General features: G+C 38.3%; 1 protein-coding gene across 3 annotated transcripts in view; it reads right to left on the bottom strand.

Annotated features, from left to right (window-relative positions):
• CBL (Cbl proto-oncogene) overlaps window positions 1-25,249 on the bottom strand; it is a 97,310-nt gene that overhangs the window by 13,473 nt on the left and 58,588 nt on the right. For 2 of the 3 annotated variants that reach the window (XM_055548365.1, XM_055548367.1), the window contains 11 exons: window positions 21,889-22,035; window positions 19,390-19,546; window positions 18,430-18,551; window positions 17,961-18,098; window positions 16,017-16,104; window positions 15,523-15,654; window positions 15,112-15,315; window positions 9,872-9,931; window positions 9,111-9,242; window positions 8,645-9,025; window positions 6,840-6,934 (listed from right to left, as the gene is read on the bottom strand). In XM_055548365.1, the coding sequence (XP_055404340.1) occupies window positions 6,840-6,934; window positions 8,645-9,025; window positions 9,111-9,242; window positions 9,872-9,931; window positions 15,112-15,315; window positions 15,523-15,654; window positions 16,017-16,104; window positions 17,961-18,098; window positions 18,430-18,551; window positions 19,390-19,546; window positions 21,889-22,035 (1,656 nt within the window). The remainder of the gene's footprint in view (window positions 1-6,839; window positions 6,935-8,644; window positions 9,026-9,110; window positions 9,243-9,871; window positions 9,932-15,111; window positions 15,316-15,522; window positions 15,655-16,016; window positions 16,105-17,960; window positions 18,099-18,429; window positions 18,552-19,389; window positions 19,547-21,888; window positions 22,036-25,249) is intronic. The other variant, XM_055548366.1, reaches the window with a different exon arrangement.

Raw genomic sequence — 25,249 nt, 5'->3', positions numbered from 1 at the left:
TTTGTTAGATAGATTCTGGGGCCGATTAGAAACTGAAAAAAAAAAGAAAAAGAAAAAGATTAGGTAAGTGAAACAGAGTAAGAACTATTCCAACTCAAGTAAAGAGAGGAAAAAGAATGGAAAACATGGAAATGACCAAAAGAGCTACACGAGGTACGATGAGAAGACTGCACTTTCAGGTACCTGGAGTCACAGAAGAGAGACCTCACTGCTTCAGTCTTCTGAAGAAATAGAACACACTGGAAACTAACACAACATTGTAAATCAACCAGACTCCAGTAAAAATTTTAAAAAAGAAAAAGGAAATAGTGGCTGAGATTTTCTATGCTGATTTTTTTGTGGGGGGTTGGAGAGAAGGGGCTGCACTGCACGGCTTATAGGATTTTAGTTTCCCAAACAGGGACTGAACCCAGACACTTGGCAGCGAGAGCACAGAATCCTAACCACTGGACCATCAGGGAATTCCCAGTGGCTGAGATTTTCTAAAACTGATTAAAAACATCAAATGACAAAATCCATAAACTCAAAAACCTTAAGCATAAATATAAAGAAAATTACATGGGCACATTATAGTAAAACTGCTGGGATCCAAAGACAAAAAGGTGTTATAAGTAGTCAGAAAAAGAAACATTACCCTTAAAGGAGCAACATTACTCTCATTTCCAACAGAAACAATAAAAGTCAAAAGACAGTGTGATGATGATATTTTTAAAGTGCTGGAAGACATGGGTTTAAATTGCCTTGGTCCAATTTATGCATATTTTCCCCATAAATGCATACTATAGTACTACACAATTCATACAGTTGGCTGAATTTGGATGTAAAACTGTGGATACAGAGGGCGCACTGTAGTTATATCTGGATATTCCAATACATAATGGGTTGGTGCCCCTAATTCCTGAATTGTTCAAGGGTTGACTGTACTATACTTAGGAAAAAATCTTTAAAAAATGAAAGATAAAAGTTATTTAAGTCAAAGAAAATTTAAGTGAATCCATTAATAGAAGATATACTAACACACCCTCCTCTTTCTCTCCCTCTGTTGCTCTAAAGGAAGTTATTTAGGCAGAAGGAAAAAGATTTCAGATGGAATGGTGGCAAAGCAGGAAAAAATGAAAATACTAGAGGATAAATACGTGGAAATTTAAATATCCTTGAAGTGTTAAGAGGCCCTGATTCCAAGTGGACTCTAATGATCACGAGTCAAGGGTATATGTTGGAATCCCGAGGATAACTGTTAAAAGAATATAAGGAGTGAAATGGTATAATAAAAACTATTTTACTCCCAAAGAAAGAAACTAGGGGGAAAAAAAATGAGCAAAGACAGGAAAAATGGGGGAAAGGGTAGGGAACAAATATTTTAAAACAAAAATGCTAGACTGGATTTAAGGGGGAAAAAAGCCAGCAAGTATATCTATATATACTGCTTACAAGAAACATACCTTCAAATATCCCTTCAGCAGGAAAGTTGAAAGTAAAAGGATGGAAAAAGTTCAAGCAAACACTAAAAGAGAGCTGAGTCCAGGGGTTAGGACTCTGATACAGACATTTTAATATAAGTCAAATTCCATGGGGTCACAAAGAGTCGGCCAGGACTTAAGCAACTGAACAATAACGATAAAGCAGACTAAAGCTGGTTAGAAGTGCAATCAGAGAGTAAACAGAGTAACAAGAACAATGATTATTTAGTCAATAATTCTACATTTCTATGTACCCTAAGTACACAGACTAAATACACATAAAGTGGACAGAAATAAGCAGAAAAAAGAGAGATCCACAATTATAGGTGGAGTTATTAACATAACACCTCTTAGCATTTGACAGAACATGTAAATTTAAAAAAAAAATCAGCAAGGAAATAGTACATTTGAATACAATTAACTAACTTGACATATACAGAATGTTGTGCCCAACAACAGCAGAATATTCCTTTTTATAAAATGAAAGTGGTATAACACATATGGAATTTATCATAAACTAGTCAATAAGGAAGGTCCCACAAGTAGTACAAATTTAAATCACAGGGTATGGTTTCTGACCACACTGGAAGGAAGCTAGAATGCAGGAACAGAAAAATAACTAGAAAATCTTCCAATATTTGAAAATCAAGGAACATATAAACAACTGATAAGTCAAAGAAGAAATCACAAAGGGAAAATCATCATATAATTTGAAGTGAATGATAAAGAAAACATGACATATCAAAATCTGTGGTTTACAGCCATAGCATCTGTTATGGACTCAATGTGTGTATCCTTCCCAAACTACTGTGTTGAGGCCCGAATCCCCAGTGTGGCTATATGTGAACATGGGGCATCTGAGGCAGAAACTAAGGCTGGATGAGGCCATGAGGATGGGCCCCAAGCCAACAGGATGGTGTCCTGATATGAGGAGACACCGGAGAGCCTGCTGTTGCTCTCTATACCTCTCCCTCGACACATGTATGAAGGAAGAGCCATGTGAGAACATAGTGAGAAGGTTATGCAAGCATGTAAGCCAATAAGAGATCCCTCACCAGAAACCAAATGCGCTGACATCCTGATAGATCTTGGACTTCCAGTCGCCAGAACTATGAGAAAATTAAATTCTGCTGCTTAAGCTGCCCAGTCTGTATGCAGTATTTTGTTATGGCAGGCTGAGCATATTAACACAGCACCCAGCTCATGGAGCTAGATAAATAACAAGTAAAGCCTAAAGAAAGTTGGAAGAAAAAAATATAAGAGGAGAAAGCAATGAAACAAAAAGCAGATACTCAATGAGGATTCTGGGAAGATGGTAGAAGTTGTCTGATGTAACCATTTTGGAACTCCAGAGTCTGTTGAAGGCTTGTAACTGCCAGGTAAAGGTCAGGATGCTAAATTGCTATTAATTTCAGTTCTGAGCATAGTAGCAGCTATCCATTCCCAACCCTTGTCACAGGGCAGGCAGCTGTACAAATGTTCCTGGAGCAGCCTGACATAACATTCAGGAGTCAAGGTGGACAAAAAGGACTCAGCCCCTCAAATATTGGGAATCTGTGTTCTGACCATGGATTGCTCCTGTTCACAGAGGTGCTGACAAAGGGCAGGCGCAGCAGCCGCTGCTGCCCCTCCCGGCACTGTTCTAAGTCCCTCTCACTCTGGCTGAAGTGACTTCCATGAGATTTAAAGGAAGATGTGGAGAAAAATCAAGAAAACCATGTGGAACAAAATCAAAGTATCAATAGAGGCAGAAAAACCTAAGAAGAAACAAAAAAGAAATTCTAGACTGAAAAGTAAAGTGAAATAAAAAAAAAAAAAATCACTAGAGGGATTCAAAGGTAGACTTGAGCAGCAAGGAGAAAGAATCAGTGAACTTGAACAGAGAACAACGGAAATTATCAAGGCTGAGGAATAAACAGAAAGAAAAAAAGACTGAAGAAAACCAAACAGAGTCTAAGGGAGCTGTGGGACATGCCACCAAAGGACCAACATACACACGGTGGGAGTCCTAGAAAGAGAGAGAGAGAAAAGGGGCAGAGAGAATAGATGAAGAAATAAGGGCCCCAAACTTCCCAACTCAATGAACACAAACAGCTGAGAAGTCCAACAAACTCCAAGTAAAAGGAACTCAAAAAGACTCACACTCTTAAAAGACAAAGATACAGAAAGAAGCCAATCATCAGACATGAGGGATCCTCAATGAGATTATGAGCAGACCTCTCATCAGAAACTTTAAAGGCCAGAAGACAGTCGGCTTATATATTCAAAATGCTAAAAGAAAAGAAGCTCTCAACCAAGAATCCTGCACAGGCATACCTTATTTTACTGCACTTCACAGACGGCACTTTGTTTTTTTTAATAAATTGAAGACCTGCAGCAGCTCTGTACCAAGCAAGTCTACTAGCACCATTTTTCTAACAGCATTTTTCCACTTCATGTCTGTGTGCCACATTTTGGTCATTCTCAAGGTATTTCAAGGTTTTTCATTATTATATTTGTTATAGTGATCTGTAATCAGTGATCTCTGATATTACTATTGTAAAAAGATTATGACTTGCTGAAGGCTCAAGTGATGGTTAGAGTTTTTTAGTGATGAAACATTTTATATTAAGATGTGTGTGTGTGTATAGGACAAAATGCAACTGCACACTTAACAGACTACAGCATAGTGTAAATACAAAATTTATATATACTGGGAAACCAAAACCAAAGAATTCAGGTGTCTCACTTTATTGCAATATTCACCTTAATGCAGTGGTATGGAACCAAACCACAGTATCTCTTGAGGTATGCCTGTATCTGGTAAAATTGCTTCCAAAATTGAGGAAGAAATCAAGATATTTCCAAATAAACAAAAGCTGAGGGAGTACATGACCACTAGACCTGCCCTGCAAGAAATGCCCAAGTCCTGCTGGGTGAAATGAAAAAACTAGACAGTAATTTCAAGCTGTATGGAGAAATAAAGACTTGCATAAAAGTAAATACATGGACAGTTATAAAAGCTAGTATCCTTGTAAGAATGGTTTGTAACTGTACCTTTTTTTTCCTACATGATATAAGAGACCAATGCATTTAAAAGGAAAAAAATCCATAATTAACAGTATAAAAGCTAGTTTTACTGTAACTTTGGTTGGTAACTCCAAATCTCTTTTTCCATATAAATTTTAGGAAACTAATGCACTTAAAAGAATTAGATCATAATCTAGTTTAAAAGAACCAGGGGCACATAATATATAAAAATGTAATTTAGTGACTCAACAACCAAAGGGGTGTGGTGGAGCAGTAAAGGAGCAGAGTTTTTACATGCTACTGAAGTTAAGCTGGTATAAATTCAAATTATACCGTTATAGCTTTGGGATGTTACATATAATCCCTATGGTAAACACAAAGAAAGAATCTATAGAATATACAAAAAAGGAAATGAGAAAGGAACTTAAAACATTTCACCACACACACAAAAAAACTAAACAGAAAACAAAGTAATGCAGGAAATGAGGGACAAAGAAACTACAGGGAATACAGAAAACAAACAGCACAATGATAGAAGTCCCTCCATATCAGTAATTGCTTTAAATATAAATGAGATAAACTCTCCAATCAAAAGACAGAGACTGGCAAATTGGATTAAAACATACGATCCAATGATATGCTATCTATAAGAGACTCATTTGAGACTCCATGACACAAACAGGCTGAAAGCCAAAGGATGGATTAAGTTATTCTGTGCAAATAGTAACCAAAGGGGTGTGGGGAGGAGGGAGCTATGCTAATATTCAGACACAATAGACTTTCAGTCAAAAAAGGTTACAAGAGACAAAGAACATTACATAAACTGGAAGATTTAACAATTATAAACATTTATAAACCTGAGATCAGTCCTGGTTGTTCACTGGAAGGACTGATGTTGAAGCTGAAACTCCAATCCTTTGGCCACCTGATACAAAGAGCTGACTCACTGGAAAAGACCCTGATGCTGGGAGGGATTGGGGCAGAAGGAGAAGGGGACGACAGAGGATGAGATGGCTGGATGGCATCACCGACTCAATGGACATGGGTTTGGGTGGACTCCGGGAGTTGGTGAAGGACAGGGAGGCCTGGCGTGCTGTGGTTCATGGGGTTGCAAAGAGTCGGACACGACTGAGCTGAACTGATACACCTAATGACAGACCATCCAAATATCAATACATGAAGCAAAACCTGAGAGACCTGAAGGGAGAAACAGACAGCTCTACAATAACTGGAGATGTCAACACCCCACTCATAATCATGGGCAGAACAATCAAATATAATATAAGTAAAGAAACAAAGGACTTAACACAATAAACCAATTAGATGTAACAGACAAACACAAAAAACCCTACTCAACAATAACAGCATAAACGCTCTTCGCATGTACAAACAGGACACCTTACAGATGGACAATATGTTAGGCCACAAACTAAGTCTCAATAGATTTTTAAAAATATCATACAAAATATTTTCTCTAATCACAACAGATAAAGTTACAGATCAATTAAAAAAAAAGTAACACAGAAAAGTCACAAAACTGTGGAAATTAAATGACACTCCTGAATAACTGTGTAGCTGAAACCATACTGGCTCTATTCTGTGAGCTCCATCTTACACCTGCAGTCCCATGCCTCCCCCTTCTCTGTGACTGGGCTTTAGCCTGCTCACAAGGAATATGCCCAAGCCAGGTAACTTCCCCATCAACCTTTACCTTTGTTTCATCCGAAATGAAAACTGGAAGAATAGCTTCGGCTGACATAGGTGATTAATGGTCTGTGAGGAATAATGGCAAGAGATTTCCCCCCAGCTCGCCCCACCGGGTTCCTATTGCTGCAGACGCACTTCTCCTTCAGGAGTCAGAGCCTATCTCTAGCTTTAGCCCCTTCACACTCCCTTGCTCCCCTTTCAGTGACGCACAGCGCAGCTACAAGTGCCTCTGTGGGTGTCTGCCCAATACTGCCTATATGTAAGTTTCCCACAATACACTCCTCGTTGCACCTTATTTTGCTTTTTTGGTCTCAAAGTTCCTTTTCATTTTTTGTTGTTGGGAAAGGATGTTTGCTATGACCAGTGTGTTCCCTTGACAAACCTCTCTTAGCCTTTGCTCTGCTTCATTTTTACTCCAAGGCCAAACTTGCCTGTTACTGCAGATATCTCTTGACCTCCTGCTTCTGCATTCCTACTATGCACATATACACAGAGAAAATAATGGAAAGAAACAGTCCAATACATGATAATTTTTAAATAATAGAAATACAGGTCGATTTTTATTTTCTTCTTTACAACCCTCTGGGTTTTCTAAATTTCCTATAAACAAGTTGTTTGAAAGTATCAACTCTACTGTATGAAATACAGTTTTAGTAAACTTACCTGGCAGCCAGAGAATAAATGGCATTGGCAGATGAGGAAGGTTTGATTTTGGGATGCTCACACTCTGCACCTGCTAATGGGCTGCTATTCATATTCTGGAAAGAAAAGAGTTTAAAAAAAAAAAAAAAAACAATGTTCTTAATATAGCTAAGCATCTCCTCTTATTTAATCTATTCAAAATAACAAGAACAGTCATATAGACAGAGACCTCATCCTCAATGCCATGCTTTGGGCTTACTATATGCGACAAAAGTATAGTTGAAGGCTCAAATATAAGGGTTAGGGAGGACAGATCTAAAAATGAGGCAAGGAAATGGGAACTGTTTGTTTTAATTCTAGAAAGATTTGAGGAAACTTGCTGTCTGCACAAATATCATTCTAGCTTTAAAAATCTACATATTTTTCTATATTGATGCCACTGAAAGTCAAACCTAATCCACTCTCACTAATTAAGACTGCCTATCCCACAAATGCCACTTAAATGCTAAGTTACCTTCCCCCTTCCCTTTCAACCAAGAAATACATAGTTCATTTAAGGACCACAGCATTTCTCAACTTTACCCTCCAGTTCTATCTTCTTGGGTTTCTAACTAGCCACTGGCCAATTCTTCCTTTAATGGCTTGTGTCAAATTCAACATGTCTATCCCTAGTTAGCCAGGTTAAAAACTTCTGGGGTGTGTGCATATGTGTATATATGTATATGCGACCTCTCATCCTTTTTTCCACTGACCAACTGCTTTCAATACTCACTGGGTCTTTGTTTCATGCTCCCTAAAGTCTCTATCTAATCAGGCTCCCCCTTCTGCTCCTGGACCAGGAGTCTCCCTCTCGTTTACCCTGTACCAGCTATGTGGAACCCCTCTGTGGTTACAACCACAGACTCTCCCAAACTCATCTGCTTTCCCTCCATCCCCTGTTGCTCCAAATCTTTGCTGAGAAATGTATGTCGCCCCTTCATGTGCCTCCCCATTCCAACTCCAGCTTTCTCTACACCGTTTCCACCCTATTTTTCTCCACAGCATTCATCAGTATGAAACATCTTTTATATTTTATAGTTTACCCTGTTTATTTTCCATCCTTCCTTCAGTTGAATGTAAATTTTTTGAGGGCAAGATTTCTTGCTGAGCACATAAAGAACCAACAAAAGAAGGAATACACCACTCCCACCCCCGGTTCTATCCCATATCTCTTGCTTATCCAAAGGACTGCTAACCTGTCTTTTTTCCATCCATTCTCTTTCTAATCCATTCTGCATACTATTCCTAGATTCCTCTCTTTAAGCCATCATTTTGGTCACATTACTGCACTAATTTAATCTTCATGTACTCTTCATTTATACCAAATAAATTCCAATTCTTCTGGGAGAGTGTCCTCTAGTCTAGCAACAATGTTCCTTTCTAGCCCTCTTTCCTACTCTGATACACAAAACTTCTCCTCTCAAATTAAACACTTCTTATTCCACAATACATCTTAAGCATTTCTGTCATTGTAGGTCTATCTTAAAACAGTATCCACTTTGGAAAGGATACTTCAAATTCAGATGCCACTCTTCTCATAAAGCCCTCATGATTGCTCTATCTGGAAATGATCTTTTCTTTCTCTAAAATTAAAGTGTTTTCTATTTATACAACTCATAGCAGAAATATGCTTATTGCATTAATAAACATATTAACAGATATATTTCTCGAAAATAGGGATGATATTATCTCTGAATCCAGTACAAAACATACCAAAGAACATTCCCCATCAATGTCATCCACAAATATTTGTTACTAAGATAAATAATTTCAAAATCAGGACTCACCATGGAGGTATCCAGATTGAACGTGCTTCCGAGCCTAGGTGTATCGGTTCTGGGTTCCATTTGTGAGGGCAATGAAAACGGAAGTGAATGCCGGTTGGTTAATTCTCTCCCTGTCCAGGGGTCACTAGGGTTTGGGGCAACTACTGGTACTTTGGGGATTGGCCGATGCAGCCATGATGCTTCTCCAATGCGGCCAGAGGGGACAGGGGGCAGTTTGTCTCTGGATGGACAGTCGCCTGGTGTACAAGGCAAAGGGCGTCTCTGAGGCCGGGTTTCTGCTCCACCAGAATACGGCCGGTCTGGAGGGGGTGGCGGTGGAAGATCTCGAAGAGTGGGAGGTATTGGTAATGGTTTGTCCTTATGAAGAGAGCCAGAAGGAGCCTATGGAAGCATGATGGAAGTAATCAAATTCCACTAATCCACAAAAAAGAATCAGAAAAAACTGTAGAAATGGATAATGCTTTACCTTCGAAGCAGTTCCAAGACCAGAAGCACTTGAAGGGATAGATATTCGCTGCTGTAGAAGGTCAAGTCGTGGTGGCACTGGGGGAAGGGAAGCTTGTGGGGCCATGGAGAATGGAGAAGGAGGTCGTTCCACCTAATACGAGTAAAAATTTCCTAATAGATTATTCTTGTTTTGAGTAGGGGTAACTCTCAACTTCTAAAGATGTAAAGAAGTACAATATGAACAGTGATTATACCAATGAGCCTGACTTTGGCTTACAGAAGTGCTTTCTGAATTATTTTTAAGTTACCATAAGAGGGCGCTCTCAATCACAAAAGTACCCTAGAGATACAAGCTACAAAGCTTATATCTAGAAACTGCTGTGCTGTAAGAAGCTTCCAAGCTTACAATTTTAAAAAAACTTTACGATTTTACATCTCTTAATCTTCAGAAGAAGAAAAATATTTTCAAGATTAAAAAAAGAAAGTCGTATTAAAAGAAAGGGATACACATTAATCTCTCAACAAATCATCTAGGAAAATAATGCTTAAGGAGCAGAATGAAGAAAAAAATCAAAGTAAATAAATTCTCCAGAGGTTATTATGATTCAAAGAAAAAAGAGAGATTTATAAGATAAAGTGATCAGTGGTATTATTAAAAAGCATCTTGTGTTCTTCCAAAGAAATGTTATTTCGATTCAGTAATTAAAAGCAATGATTTTTTTTGTCAATTTGTATTCCAAAAATTGTGCCAAATCAAAACAAACAAATAAAATGTATAACCTTTTCCATTTCCCTGCCCACAGCAGGGTGATGAATAGCTGATAAGCTTGTCCAAGTAGGCTGTCAAGAGATATACGAGAATTTATACAAAATACTACTTTGCATTTGCATTTCCTGAAAGCAAAACAAATGGAAAATAGGCAAATATGTATTACAAGCACTTATGTAAAATGACAGAAAAACAACCATCTCCATATTAAGTCCTATCATTAATGCCAGGAGGGGAATGAGGGAAAAGGCCTGCATTACAGGTTGCTTGCTCTGACTCACACCTAAGAACATGGCCTCCAAGGCAATGGAGCACGAGCAGCGCAGCACCTCAAGGGTTAAGAAAGTGAAAAGCCAAACTCACTCTCCCTCCACCACCAACATCTAGACAGTCACTGCACCTTCCCTGGTGGCTCAGATGGTAAAGTCTCTGCCCACAATGTGGGCAGACCTGGGTTCAATCCCTCAGTCAGGAAGACTCCCTGGAGAAGGAAATAGCAACCCACTCCAGTATTCTTGCCTGGAAAATCCCATGGATGGAGGAGCCTGGCGGGCTACAGTCCATGGGGCCGCAAAGAATCGGACTGAGTGACTTCACTTTCTTTCTTTCACTGTATCTTGTTATTTTTCCACAAAAGACTGGCATATCTATATTTTCCTTTTCATTCTACCAACCTCAGACCTAATTTATCAAAACCACCTTCTAACAATTCTCCCAACTTTCTAGTTTCTTATCTCACCAAATCATTTTGCTCACCATTACCAGCTTAATCATCCTTAAATCCTCACTAGCTCAAAAACCATCCACCAGTAACTCCTACTTTCCCATGTCATAAAATGTCACTTTCCTGCCTGGCTTTCACGAGTCTAATTTGGTCTCCCTAACCAATAGCGTTTTCTGTAATTCTCTATTTTGGAATTCCTACCTCCTTAACTTTCTTCAAGTTGTTTCTCAGTTTGGAAGGCCCTCTCTGCCTATTTTGATCCCCTCAACCATCCATCCCTCCTTCTCATCCCTAAAGGGCAGAGGGTTGAGCTAATCAATCATATTCTTCAATTCATGCCTCAATATCATAACCAATCCCTAAAATGTTCTTTTATCTCAACATATAATAAAGCTCAATAAAAGGATAAAAGTGCATATGCGGAAGAAATTACAAAAAAAAAAAAAAAAAAGAGCATTCGCAAGACCTAAGGGATATAAATATCCATATAGAAAGTGTTCATTACATAGGTAGCCCAAAGAAAGAAAAGAAACCCATAACCAGCCAAACAACAACACCCTTTTCAGGGAATCAAGGATAAAGACTACGGCTTCTGAGGACAGAGAGAAAGGAGGCATCAAAGAGCAAAAATATGCTAGAAACTAGAAGTCACTGAGGCTGTAACAATTCACAGAGGTAAAATTTTTTTTCAACCCAGTAAGTCTATATTTAGACAGTTTGAGGGCTGAATAAAGACATTTTTAAGATATCAGATGTCTCAAAAATTTCACCTCTCACCTTTTCACAGAATGCTATTTTGAGGGCATACTCTACTCAAACAAGGAAGTTAAAGCAAGAAACAGAAAAACATGGGAGTTACGAAATCCAACACAGAGAGAGGCAATGACGTCCCATGATGATGGCGAAGAGAGACCTCAGGGAGACAGAAGGCAGCACACTCAGTGGAACACCAGTCCACACTGGTGCCAAAGCATGGCAGACTCCCATACATCAGTATACTACATTACATAACATCTCCTTTATTAATACATGCACAGAATTTACTCCACAGAAAATTACATCAAGAGGATGTTCAGTAGTGACAGGTACAAATTGAAAACTAAGGAAATAAAAACAAATCAAATACTTCAGAAAAGTGCAAGGTTGTAAAACAAAGCAAAAGTAATCACATTATAGTATATTACTTGAAACGATAGGGAGCAAAAATCATTTAAACACTGAATACTGACTGAACCAAAAAACATTCCAATTAACTACGGTCGGAAGTTAGGGAGTAGGAAGGAGGAAGATAAGAGATTTAAATCCTTTCCTAAACACATAACTAATATTGAAAAATCAGGAGAAAGCAGTATAGCCTATGGCTAAAGAACAGCTTTAGCAATGGAAAAATCTGAATGGGACATGGAAGCTGGAGGAGATGGAAGCAGATAACTGACATTTTTAGCAATTCTTTTCAACTTTAAACAACAACAAAAAAACCATGTGTATTTATCACAAGGATATTTTTAAAAGTAGATTCACTATTTTAAAAACAAATCAAAAGTAAGCAACAAAACAATAAGCTACTGGGATGTGATGAAGCAGGTCCTCTCACAGTTGCACATACTTTAGGAGGGACCTTAGGGCAAAAAATACGGGGAATAAATTTTAATGTCTATCCAAAAAAAGTTACAGATATTTTTACTCCAATATTTATTCATACAAAGTAGATAATGAACTATAAGGTACAAAGAATAAGATGAAATACCCACATAGAAACTACCTTTCAGCTAAAAAAAATGAAATACCATTGCTTTCTGAAATTCCCATATGCCCTACCACTAATTATATCCCTCTCCTCTCTCAAAGAGTTTAAATGGACATACTCTTATCTAGCAATCCGACTGTTAGCAATTCACCCTACAGACAGACTCACAAAAGAATGCCCATAAGGATCAATTTCAAAAAATTTAAAATGTACTACTCAAATAGTCCAGATTTCCTCAACTATCCATATAGCATAGACACATTTATCAATCCCCGTTTCAATGTCTTTTTAATTCCCAAACATCCAAAGCAACTACTATGTGCTCACTTGTGAGTAGCCAATTACAAATGAGAGGTGACTCTTGTCTTATAGGAACTTACAATGGGAAATTATTATTTTTTGGTCACACAACATGGTGTGTGGGATCTCAGTTACCCAGTCAGTCAGTCAGTCAGTCAGTTCAGTGCTCAGTCTTGTCCGACTCTTTGTGACCCCATGAATCGCAGCACACCAGGCTTCCCTGTCCATCACCAACTCCTGGAGTTCACTCAAACTCACGTCCATAGAGTCCGTGATGCCATCCAGCCATCTCATCCTCTGTCATCCCCTTCTCCTCCTGCCCCCAATCCTCCTAGCATCAGAGTCTTTTCCAATGAGTCAACTCTTCACATGAGGTAGCCAAAGTACTGGAATTTCAGCTTTAGCATCATTCCTTCCAAAGAACACCCAGGGCTGATCTCCTTTAGAATGGACTGGTTGAATCTCCTTGCAGTCCAAGGGACTCTCAAGAGTCTTCTCCAACACTATAGTTCAAAAGCATAGACTCTTCAGTGCTCAGCTTTCTTCACAGTCCAACTCTCACATCCATACATGACCACTGGAAAAACCATAGCCTTGACTAGACGGACCTTTGTTGGCAAAGTAGTATCTCTGCTTTTCAATATGCTATCTAGGTTGGTCATAACTTTTCTTCCAAGGAGTAAGCGTCTTTTAATTTCATGGCTGCAGTCACCATCTGCAGTGATTTTAGAGCCCCCCCAAAAAATAAAGTCTGACACTGTTTCCACTGTTTCCCCATCTATTTCCCATGAAGTGATGGGACCAGATGCCATGGTCTTTGTTTTCTGAATGTTGAGCTTTAGGCCAACTTTTTCACTCTCTTCTTTCACTCTCATCAAGAGGCTTTTTAGTTCCTCTTCACTTTCTGCCATAAGGGTGATGTCATCTGTGTATCTGAGGTTATTGAGATTTCTCCCGGCAATCTTGATTCCAGCTTGTGCTTCTTCCAGCCCAACGTTTCTCATGATGTACTCTGCATCAGTTACTCAACAAGGGATCAAACCCAGCAGTGGAAGCAAGGAACTCTAACCACTGCCATGGAATTTCCAGGCATAGACTGCCATGTAATTTCCAGGAAATACTTTTAATAAATTATTACCAGGTGGTAAGTTCTATGGCAGACATTTCACAGTATCCCAAAAACACTTAGTCAGACCTAGATTATATTTGGGTAAATATGTGTGAGTTAGGGGTAGGAGAAGCAGGGTATAGTCTGGAAAGATTTCTCAGGATATGAAAACTGAGCTAAATTACATAGAAACTATCAAGACAAAAGCATGGAGAAATCTTTGATGATTCAGACTCCACAAAACACAAAGTGGAAAGGATTATCAGGGCAAAATGCCTAGAACAGAGAATGTACTGACTAACCCATTAAGTAATGAGAAGTCACTAAAGAGCATGAGGCAAAGGAATGAGATGATCAAGGTGTGTGTTGTAGACCAATGACTCTGGAACCAGGGAGAACCTATGCTTCTGAGAGCCTGAAATAAGGCAGTGGCATTGAGGACACAGAGGAAGAGACAAACGGGACACAACCATTGAAGAGAATCCCACCCACCTTCTCAGGATTTATTGAGCACCTACCATGCGCCAGGCAGTCGGGTGCTGATACAAAAGATTCTTCTGCACCAAAAAATGCCTCCTATGAAAGCTGTAAAAGCCTAAACTAGAGAACTGACAGCATATTAGAACCTCTGTCTGCCCTATATTTATTAAAGTCTTTGGTGACTGCCTTACTTTGAATTAGCGAATAAATCTCTGTTTTATCCTACCGCTGATGTAACAGAATTTGGCCACATCCTTTCTTGGCCTTTATCTTTCCTACCTTTACTAGGGCCTTTCTAGTTTGTGTAGTCTCTGTACAGTGCCTCCTACCACCCTCCAATCACTTTAGTTGCCATTTATTTGGTTGTTAACAAGCCCTTGTTTCTCCTGCCTAAACCTAACTTTCCATTGCCGAGACTTCACTAGAGAAAAAAAACAAAGAGAAAATATTCTAGTCACAGTAGCAAGACACGGTCCAATTCTTTTACTCCCCTTTCATTTTCTCCACCAAGCTATCCAAGTAGAACCCAGTTCTAGGATACAGACAGTAAGACCATGGGCCTGGAAGGCAGGATGCCTGGTCACAGATTCTGGCTCAACTTACTAGTAGTATGACCTTCAGCAAATTCCTTAGTCTCATTGTTCTTTGATTTCTTCAATTGCTGGATGAGGATAATAATAGCTTCTACTCATTGGGTTACATGAATATGGATAAGTACAGGATTATGAGTTAAAGTAGTCAAGTATTTAGCATGGTTCTCTTTCCCATGGTAAATGTTCAGTAAATATTAGCTATTATTACTCCTTGTATTTTAGATGTTGTTAAGTGATCTACTGCTTTAGGACACAGCTGATGATAGATTTTGCCACAATCTATTAAACTGTAGACTTACCTTGGCACCAGCCAATTCCTTCATCATGAAGAGAGAATCATCAGCTCGTTCATCATCATCATCCTCATAATTTGGGGAGGGAGCTCCCTCTGCTCCTTGCCTCAACAGGCTGCCACTTCCTCTAGGATCAAAGGGATCAACCACAATGGGCTCAGTACCTTTAATTTCACATCGGCAGAAAGGACAGCCCTGGCCTTCTGATTCCTACAAAGGAAATAGGAGATGGTGACACACACATCTGAAAGTTCTTAAAATATTCGTCCACTAAAAATACAGTACCTAAAAATGAAGAAAGCACCAAAAGTTTAGGACCTACCCCACAAACCATTCTTTATATCCATAAAGGATATACAATATCCAATTCTTCACTGTGATTATTTAGCTGAAAGAAAGCAGGGTTTGGATCCATACCTGCCAGGATGTTAGACAGGATGTGCACATGAGGTGGCCACAGGGCTCAATCTTCACATCTTTATCATTCTCAGCACATATTTTACACAGTTGGAATGTGGAACCCATCTCACAGTATAATTCATATTGCTCCTTTGATTAAAAAAGAAAAAGATTATTCGGTCCGCTACAAATATTTGTTGAATGAATGAATGAATGAATGCAACTATAAATGCTAAAAATAGGAAAACTGAAGGTGGTTACTTGTAATACTAATCTTTGCCTGGAAACAGAGTGTCACAACAGTGAACAGGTAAAACAGAAAGCACCTAGTCTTGGTCCTATTTTAAGAAACAGGGTTTAAAAAGAGACCACACACACGTAAATTCACTAATCTAGTTGATGGTTTAAAATTTTAAGTGTTCCAACCACTTAATGTAATTCTGTCAGTTCTACAGAGGAATATACAGAAGCTTGGGTCTAGAAATATGATTAAAATGGAAAACAAAACTCACCTGGGTCACTTTGATGTGGTCTTGAGGAGTTGGTTCACATAAGCCTGTCAGGTCAGGATTCTGATTCCGTCCATCAGGAAATAAATAGCTGTAAAAAGAGTAACTAATCTTGGGGGTCTACTGAAGCCAATTTATCACTGCTTACTAGTACAGACAAATGTTATCTAGGAATTCTCTCACTCTAAAAGGGCAATTTAGGAGAAGTGCAAAGAGAAATTTTATTAGTACTTCAAAAAAATTAAATAACACAGATCAGTTCTAAGAAGATACTCTTCAAATACTGACATTCTTTCTCCAGGGTGTCACAGGCTCTATTTTAATTAAGGGGTTGACAAGCTTTTCCTGTAAAGGGCCAGTTAGTAAATGTTTCAGGCTCTGCAAGCCACATAAGTCTGTGTCACATAGTCTTCATTGTTTTTAACAACATTCTGAAAAGGAAAAACTACCTTAGACACAGACTAACAGACATAGTCTGTGCACCACAACTTACCAACTCCTATTTTTATCTGTGGATGACCACAGATTAAAGTGTGAATTCTCAATTTTAAAAAATCGACATTTGCTTCAACCAAAGATCTTAAAACACCCTTGTTTACAGATTTGACACTAAGAGACCCCAATTTGAAAGGAAAGTAACAAGAAGCAAATTAAGCCACGGAGATCAACTACCAGGAAGCTTCTAGCATCAAATTGCTCTGACATCTGGTGAAGTACCCCTTTCAGTTCTAACATTACTGTAGAAAATGATGTGTAATGGAAAATGGATTTTCCTAATCACTTTAAAACATAAGTAGTTTTCTCATACCTGGTCAACTGTTAGTATTCTTAGTGCTTACCAACTGATAATCAATTTGAATTCCCAAAGGAATAGGAATTCTAGAAGAAATAGGAACTTAAGTCATAAATATTAGCAGAGATTACAAAAACCCATAGCCTGAAGAAATTCTGCTGAATTAAAATGAAGTTAGGATGAAGGCCACTGAGCCTGCTGCCATCAGGAACATTTAAGTCATCCTAATTTTGCCTAGTCAAATAACTGGTAACATTTTACATTTTTTTAAATATTTATCTATTTATTTATTTGGCTGAGTCAGGCCTTAATTGCAGCAGGGGAGATCTTCACTGTGTCATGAGGGATCTTTCACTGTGGCACTGAAATCTCTAGTTGCAGCATGTGGACTTAGGTGCTCTGCAGCATGTGGGATCTTAGTTCCCCAACCAGGGATTGAACCCATGTCCCTTGCACTGCAAAGTGAATTCTTAACCACTGCACCACCAAGTGACACAGACTTATGTGGTTTGCAAAGACTGGTGAAATATTTACTATCTGGCCCTTCACAAAAAAAGCTTATCAGCTCCTTGATTAAAATAGAGCCTGTGGCATCGTGCCCTGGAGAAGGAGTGTCAGTGTCTGGAGGACAAGTTGTGGTAGCTCACTCCTGTCTTTGTGTCACTCTTTGTGACCCTCTGGACTTTAGCCTACCAGGCACCTCAGTCCATGGGATTCTCCAGGCAAGTGGGTTGCCATTTCCTTCTCCAGGGGATCTTCCCAACCCAGGGATCAAACCCGTGTCTCCTGTGCCTTCTGCACTGCAAGCAGATTCTCTACCTTTTGAGCTCTAGGGGAGGCCCCTATGTTTGGAGAGTACTATATATTTTAAAATCTAATACAGACCTGAAAAAAGTTAACGTGTGGAAAAAAAAGAAAGATAAAATCTACTCAGGGTAACAACGGTAATAGTAGAGGAAAAATTAATTTCACTCAAGGAATCTTTTTTAAATAAAAACAGAAGTCCTACAGAAGTTGAAAATTCAAACAATATAAGCTGTTAATGTTTCCTGAATCTTAACCTGTAGAGAAAACCTGGAATAAAGTCATTAATGATGCAGTTTCACAGCCCTAAGTTCCTAGACTCTAACAGATGATAAACAGCAGGTACTCACAAGCCTTCCCTGAAGCCATCAATCAGCGCTTGGAAGAGAGGTTTATTGTGAGGGATTGTCTGGAGAATGTTCCCATCAGCAGTGACATACCCAATAGCCCACTGACCCAGACGAGTACAGCTCAGCCGGAAAATGTAACTGAAAACAGAGAAACAAAACCTTGATTACATATGCTTGCATTAGGGTGGAAGATGAGACAGAGACGAAAATCAAAAAGACCATCAATAATAGATTCTTCAATGACTCCACACCACAAGGAAAAGGCACAAAAGCTTAATTCTTAAGTGGCTTGAAAGCATTTATCAAATCATAGTATCTGAATAAGTCAATTCCTCTGATAAACAGACATCAATCCTACCACAGAAATGTGGCCACTGGGGAACTAGTAAAAGATCATGTTTCCTCCTTTTCAGCAAAGGTCACAGAATAAAATTCAGGTGAATAAACCTCTTTGCTTCATTCCACTGACCTGCCAGGTTTGTGAATGAATTTCTGGAGTCGTGCTTTCACTTCATCATATGTCAGGAAAGCCATGTAACCAGGATGAGTTACAGCAAGGCTATTCCAGTTCCTGAGCAAAGAGGACCAGGGCTAAGGAAACAAGAGATCAATCAGACCATCCGGCTCCAAACATACAACCAGCCTCAGAGCAACGAAGAACAAAAGAAAAAACCACCTCAACACTCAAATATAAATTCTCCATTTAGTGTCACAAATTTTCAACCATATTATTACTTTAAGGGAAGATAAACATGTTTGGGAAATAAAAACTTTGAAAAGCTAAGAAGAAAATAACACATGCTTATAGGGAGAAGCTAACTGTGCAAAATACAGAAAATTTTCAAGCAGCTCTAACCTGCTGGAGCTACTAGAGTAATGATGAGGTTAAACAACAGACAAAAACAGAAAAAACAGGGCAAGGCCTGATGTTCAAGTAAGAAGTTCCAAATAAAGGTTTATGCAAGGTTGCATATACACACATTATTTTTAGAAAAGGAAAGGAATTGTGAACCATCAATACATCTCAATATTAGTCAAGAATTTTAATACCACAGGAGAAAAAGCTGGAAACATACATAAATGTCCAGTAACTGAACTCAGGAAGTATATTATACCCATTTTTAGGGTAAAACACAGAAATTAAAATGATGCAAAGAAAAAAAAATGATGTAAAGAAGAACATTTAACAACAGAGAAAGATTATAAATATGAGGAGAATAAGCAGATTATATAGTTACTCTTTTTACATATATATATACACATACATATAAAATACAGAGTAGTTTTAACCTTTTTTTAAACTATAGTTTCTAGAATGAAAATACTTTTATAATAGGCAAACTCCCAAATGTCCAAATGTTATTTTTTTAAAAGGTTCCCCTTCAGAAAAGTGGCAATAATTAGTTCAGCCAACATTTTAGCATCCTACCTGAAAGAGTCTTGTAAAGATGTCGAATTCAAAAACTGAAATATAATCATTGCAGGTCAGATCAATAGTGGATTTCAGAGCCATGGCCTCCAGCCCAGAACTGATGGGATGTACTTCATGAAGGGCCTGTCTGAAGCTCTTCCAAGGGACTATTGTCCTAGGATGAGGGTGGGGGTGAGAGAGAAGGCACAGAATAAGATAGCAGATAATTCCAGGCATTACTACAGTCAAGGAAAACAGTCTTTTTAAATTCTCAAAATCCACTTTAATTTTCTTAGAGAAACTGAATTATATTTTATACTGATAACAGAAAGGGCATAAATGATACGTTTCTTAACTTCCTAATGAGTAAATTAATAATGCTGCTGCTACTGCTAAGTCGCTTCAGTCATGTCCGACTCTGTGCGACCCCATAGACGGCAACCCACCAGGCTCCGCCGTCCCTGGGATTCTCCAGGCAAGAACACTGGAGTGGGCTGCCATTTCCTTCTCCAATGCATGAAAGTGAAAAGTGAAAGTGAAGTCGCTCAGTCGTATCCGACTCTTAGCGACCCCATGGACTGCAGCCTACCAGGCTCCTTCATCCATGGGATTTTCCAGGCAAGAGTACTGGAGTGGGGTGCATCTTTTCCCACTTTTCTTTGGCAGAATGCCACAAGTTAATCCCCTTTCTCACCTTCAGACATTTGCTGTATTAGAGAAGCAGGAAGAGAGATGAGATTATCCTTTTTGTATTAGAGATGTAACCTGTGGCCAGATCTTCACTCACTGTATTTAAACTAACCTTTTAAAAGCACATAAAACACCCTGATTCTTTTGAGGAACCCACACTACCAAGGACTAGACTTGAGGAATATAAAGCTTAAGGTACAAGAAGAAAAGAGTTCTGATACAAATGAAGAAGAAATTATTTAACAAAAGAATGATTAAACTCCAGATGTGGCTAGCAAAGGGTACTGTGGGATTTCTATTTCTCAAGATTAAAAAAATAAATAAAGTAAAATCTCATTGCCTTTATGTATTCACCTGCCTGATAGTAAGAGATCAAGTGGCAATTCAAACTCTTTTCTAAAGTAGATAGTTACTAAGTTAAAGTAACAAAGTTAAAATCATGCCCATCCTCTTCAACTAGGTTTTTTAAAATCACTAATCATTCTATATCTGATGCTTAAACACAACTTTTTAAAATAAAGCAAGCATTTAACATACATCAAATCAATATGCAGTATATACCTGAGACTAACTTAACAGTGTGCATCAACTATATTGCAATTAAAAAAAAAAAAAGCATTCAAAGAGAGACTTACATTAGGATCTGTATATTCAAATGAAAAATTTTATTGTTTTCTTTTTCAGTTCTTTGATTTAAAATTTCAGAGTATATTCAAGAACATTTATATTAATATTGAGAAACAAAAACTTGACTTAAATCATGGGCTTCCCTGGTGGCTCAGTGGTAAAGAATCCGCCTGCTAATGCAGGAGACATGGGTTCAATCCTTGTTCTTATTCCAGGAGGATCCCAAATGCCGTGGAGCACTTGAGCGAGTCCCTGTGCCACAACTACTGAGCCTGTGCTCTAGAGCCCGGGGACCTGAACTACTGAAGCCCTCATGTCCTAGAGCCTGTGCTCCACAAGAGAAGCCATTGCGATGAGAAGCCCATGCACCCCAATCAGAGAATAGCCCCTGCTTGCAGCAACTAAAGAAAAGCCTGTGCAACAGCAAAGACACAGCACAGCCAAATAATTTTTTTTTTTTTTATAAAAAGGACAATATAACAAAGTGGAAACACAAGCCACAGACATCTCTAATGTTAGTGACTAACAAAGAATTAGTATCTTACAATAGGAAAAAGACAAGTCTATAGGAAAACAGCCAAGTCAGGAATAGAAACAGCCAAGTCAGAAAAAGAATCTAGACAGGTGACAAATGTGAAAAGGTGCTCAAGCTCCCTTGTCATTAAGAATATAAAGCAAAATATGATACCAATTCATATTACCTGTGTTAGCCAAATTGCAGAGCTACTGGAACACGTGCATACTACTCACAGGAATAGAAACTGGTACAACCACTTTGGAAAGCAGTTAGGCAATGTTTGGCAAAACAGAAGATGTGAAACCCCCTGACTCAGCAATTCCACTCCTAAGTATGTAAGCATTGAGAAACTCCTGCATATGAAGGCAAATACAATTTTGTTTTCTGTAGCACTGCTTGCAATAGCAAATAATTTGAAATGTATGTGTTCATTAACAGCATAATGGATTAGAAAAAAGAGAACAGCATGGGTTTCAACAGAACGGCAAAGGTCTATCTACTTTTTTAAGAAAAAAAAACACAAACATGATCAGAACAACAACAACAAAAAAACTAGGCTAATATTTACCACATTTGGGAAGTAGTTATGCATATATTCATTATTTTTCTGTTTCAAACTAAACAAAAACCCAAAATACAAGCTTCAGTTCTTCATAGTTTAAATTCATTATTTTGACACTTACTTTTCCCCAAAAGCTTTCCTCCAAAATTCTGCAGCATCTGCTTTAGTAATCCGAAACGTGTCTCCTTGAAAGAGTCCACTTGGGAAGATTCCTTTTAGTTCTGCCAGCATGTGGCTGAAGATCAGGGACAGTTTGGTCAGGTTTCGCCTAAAAATGATCAGAAGTGCAATGGTTAAATGAGAACATAAAATTATTTTTATTTTAAATGTGCTGAATCCACTACACCAGGTGTGTGATTATAATGCAAGAAAGACTGTTGCGTTCACTAAAGTCCACTCCTGTCCCTCCATTTAAATAGGCATTAACAGGTAAATAAAAAAAAATTTAACAGTAATCTATTTCAAGACTTTCAAATTAATCAGGCCTAATATAACTGAGCGTAAACTTCTATGAACAAATCTACCTTTTTTAGGCTGATGGATAAAAGAGGACTCAACCAAAAAGTGTAAGAAGTTGTACACTGCTGTAACCATTCACTCACAAAAGAGATGTTAGAAAAGCAAAATATATTATTTCCTACTTTGCATAAACTAATCTGGATGTTTAAATTATCCCAACTCATCTAAATTAAAAATAAATTAAAAATCCTCAATAAAGAGGAATATTTAAATATCCAGAACAAATATTTTCACTAATCAGACCTAAAAGAGATAAGTTTTCCTCTTTAAGGAACTTCTTTTTCTTTATAAAAAACTAAAAACCAACATCCAAACCATGTAAAAATTTCTAAGTAAGTGCACATGCCGCTGCTATATTTTAACAAGTTAACTTACGCCTGACCACCTCTGTTTAATGGTTGTGGTTGCTGCTGCTGCTGCTAAGTCGCTTCAGTGTATCCGACTCTGCGCGACCCCATAGACGGCGGCCCACCAGGCTCCCCCGTCCCTGGGATTCTCCAGGCAAGAACACTGGAGTGGGCTGCCATTTCCTTCTCCAATAATGGTTGTGGTTATAAAGTACTAATCCAATACACCAGATGATGTCCCCACTTTCAGGTGTGTACTTAAATCAGATTATCTCGGTAATCTTTAACGGTACTGCTACAGAACAACATACAGATGTCTTAGATATTGCTATTCACCGAACCAGCTACTATTACAGTTGCTTATTTTCCCTTGCCTCAACAATTAGTATTTATGTATTAAAAGTCAATTCTTGTCATACAAGTAGACAATAAAATTTCAAGTCAATTCATGATCAATTTTATTGCCTCAAAATTCTCTTTAACACAGATTTTTCTTTTCATCATTAGTCCCATCTTTGTCCTTCCTAGATAAAATGCTGCACGAAGTCCCTATGGCCCTAACTTTTCGGCAAAATACTTCTGAAACCTTTCTAATCAGCTTTTCAACAAATCAGCTTAAGTTTTCTGGTATCTGTCTTTTGCACTTGTATCAAGTTTTACTCTTTCTAATTTTCCTATTTTTGAAAGCACCAAAAAAGTGATAAAATCAATATTCATTGAAGTCAGTCTAAAATAATTCATACGCCAAATAGCTCAAGTAAGTTGTAAAGCTCAAGTAAGTAAGTTGAAAAACACCATCACTTATCCAATCCCTAAACTCCACTAATTGTTTTCCTCTTGGTATTTTAAGAGCCTTCAATTGTTGCTGGTTAGGACAGTTACTATTTTAATAAACAGGGAACAAAAACAGAGACTATTGAGAGAGAGAGAGAGAGAGAGATATCACAGATAATAATATAGAAAATCTGCAAAGCACAAATTATTCCCAATGACTTCCCAAAGTCTTCAGCAGGATACCAGACTGCACAACGCACTAAACCCTAATATTTACATAACATTTTGCCAAATGTTAATCCTTAAAGATAAGCAAGAGAGAGTCCTGATTCCCTTAAGATATGCTAAATTGCTGAGAACTATGTGTAAAGAACTATGCTAAACAGTACAGCAGAGTAACATATATGACAGAAAATACACATATTACAAAGTTACAACAGAGATCTTTTTGGAAGAAACAGTTTGAATCCTACTTCTTCCTGAAAATGTCTTTCCTTAGTTTCTCCAGTGTCATCCTCTCTTGGTTCTCCTACTTGCTTTTGTTCTTCCTTTGGTTTTCCTTTCTATCCTCCTAAAACAGCTATTTCCCAAGAATCTGCTCTGAACTGAAGAATCTGCTCTCCATTTCCTTTCTTTCTCCATGCACTCTTACGACTCTTCCTTTGCTAACTCGAGGATCCAAAAACTGCTTTGCAAAAGACTCCCAAATATTAGGCCTTGGTAGCTTTCCAACTGCCTACTGTATTTCTCCAATCAAATGCTAGCACCTCAAAGCAACATTCTCAGACTTAAACTAACCTTCTTTGAGTGAGGCGTTAATAAATTTGGAATTTGAGATTAACAGATATATACAGTTCAGTTCAGTCACTTAGTCATGTCCGACTCTTTGCGACCCATGGACTGCAGCATACCAGGCCTCCCTGTCCATCACCAACTCCCGGAGCCTACCCAAACCCATGTCCATTGAGTTGGTAATGTCACCCAACCATCTCATCCTCTGTTGTCCCCTTCTCCTCCTGCCCTCAATCTTTCCCAGCATCAGGGTCTTTTCCAATGAGTCAGCTCTTCCCATCAGGCAGCCAAAGTATTGGAGTTTCAGCTTCAACATCAGTCCCTCCAATGAACACCCAGGACTGATCTCCTTCAGGATGGACTGGTTGGATCTCCTTGCAGTCCATGGGACTCTCAAGAGTCTTCTCAAACACCACAGTTCAAAAGCATCAATTCTTCGGCCCTCAGCTCTCTTTACAGTCCAACTCTCATATCCATACATGACTACTGGAAAAACCATAGCCTTGACTAGATGGACCTTTGTTGGCAAAGTAGTGTCTCTGCTTTTTAATATGCTGTCTAGGTTGGTCATAACTTTTCTTCCAAGGAGTAAGCATCTTTTGATTTCATGGCTGCAATCACCATCTGCAGTACTACATACAAAATAAATAGCAAGGACCTACTGTACAACAGAGCTATATTCAGTATCTTGCAATAACCTATATGGAAAATAATCTGAAAAAGAATATATGTATAAAACTGAACCACTTTGCTGTAACCTTGAAACATTATAAATCAACTATACTTCAATCAAAAAACTTGTCTTAGTCTATTCCTATACATGTTCAATCACACCACATATAACTGATTACCTTTTAAGGGGAGGGGGACACAATTTCTATACTACTAGTGAGACAAAATCCAGCTCAGCTTTGATTTTAGACTTTCCACTAACCTGGGTCTAATCTACCTTTATAACTAATTTCACTAGCATATTCCAGCCAAACTGAATATTTTCAATTCAGTTGCTCAGTCATGTCCGACTCTTTGCGACCCCATTGACTGTAGCAC

Source organism: Bubalus kerabau, chromosome 15 (assembly GCF_029407905.1).
Source record: "Bubalus kerabau isolate K-KA32 ecotype Philippines breed swamp buffalo chromosome 15, PCC_UOA_SB_1v2, whole genome shotgun sequence".
Taxonomy (NCBI): domain Eukaryota; kingdom Metazoa; phylum Chordata; class Mammalia; order Artiodactyla; family Bovidae; genus Bubalus; species Bubalus kerabau.
Note: the sequence above shows the minus strand (reverse complement) of the source record. Positions and strands in the feature narration are given on the sequence as shown.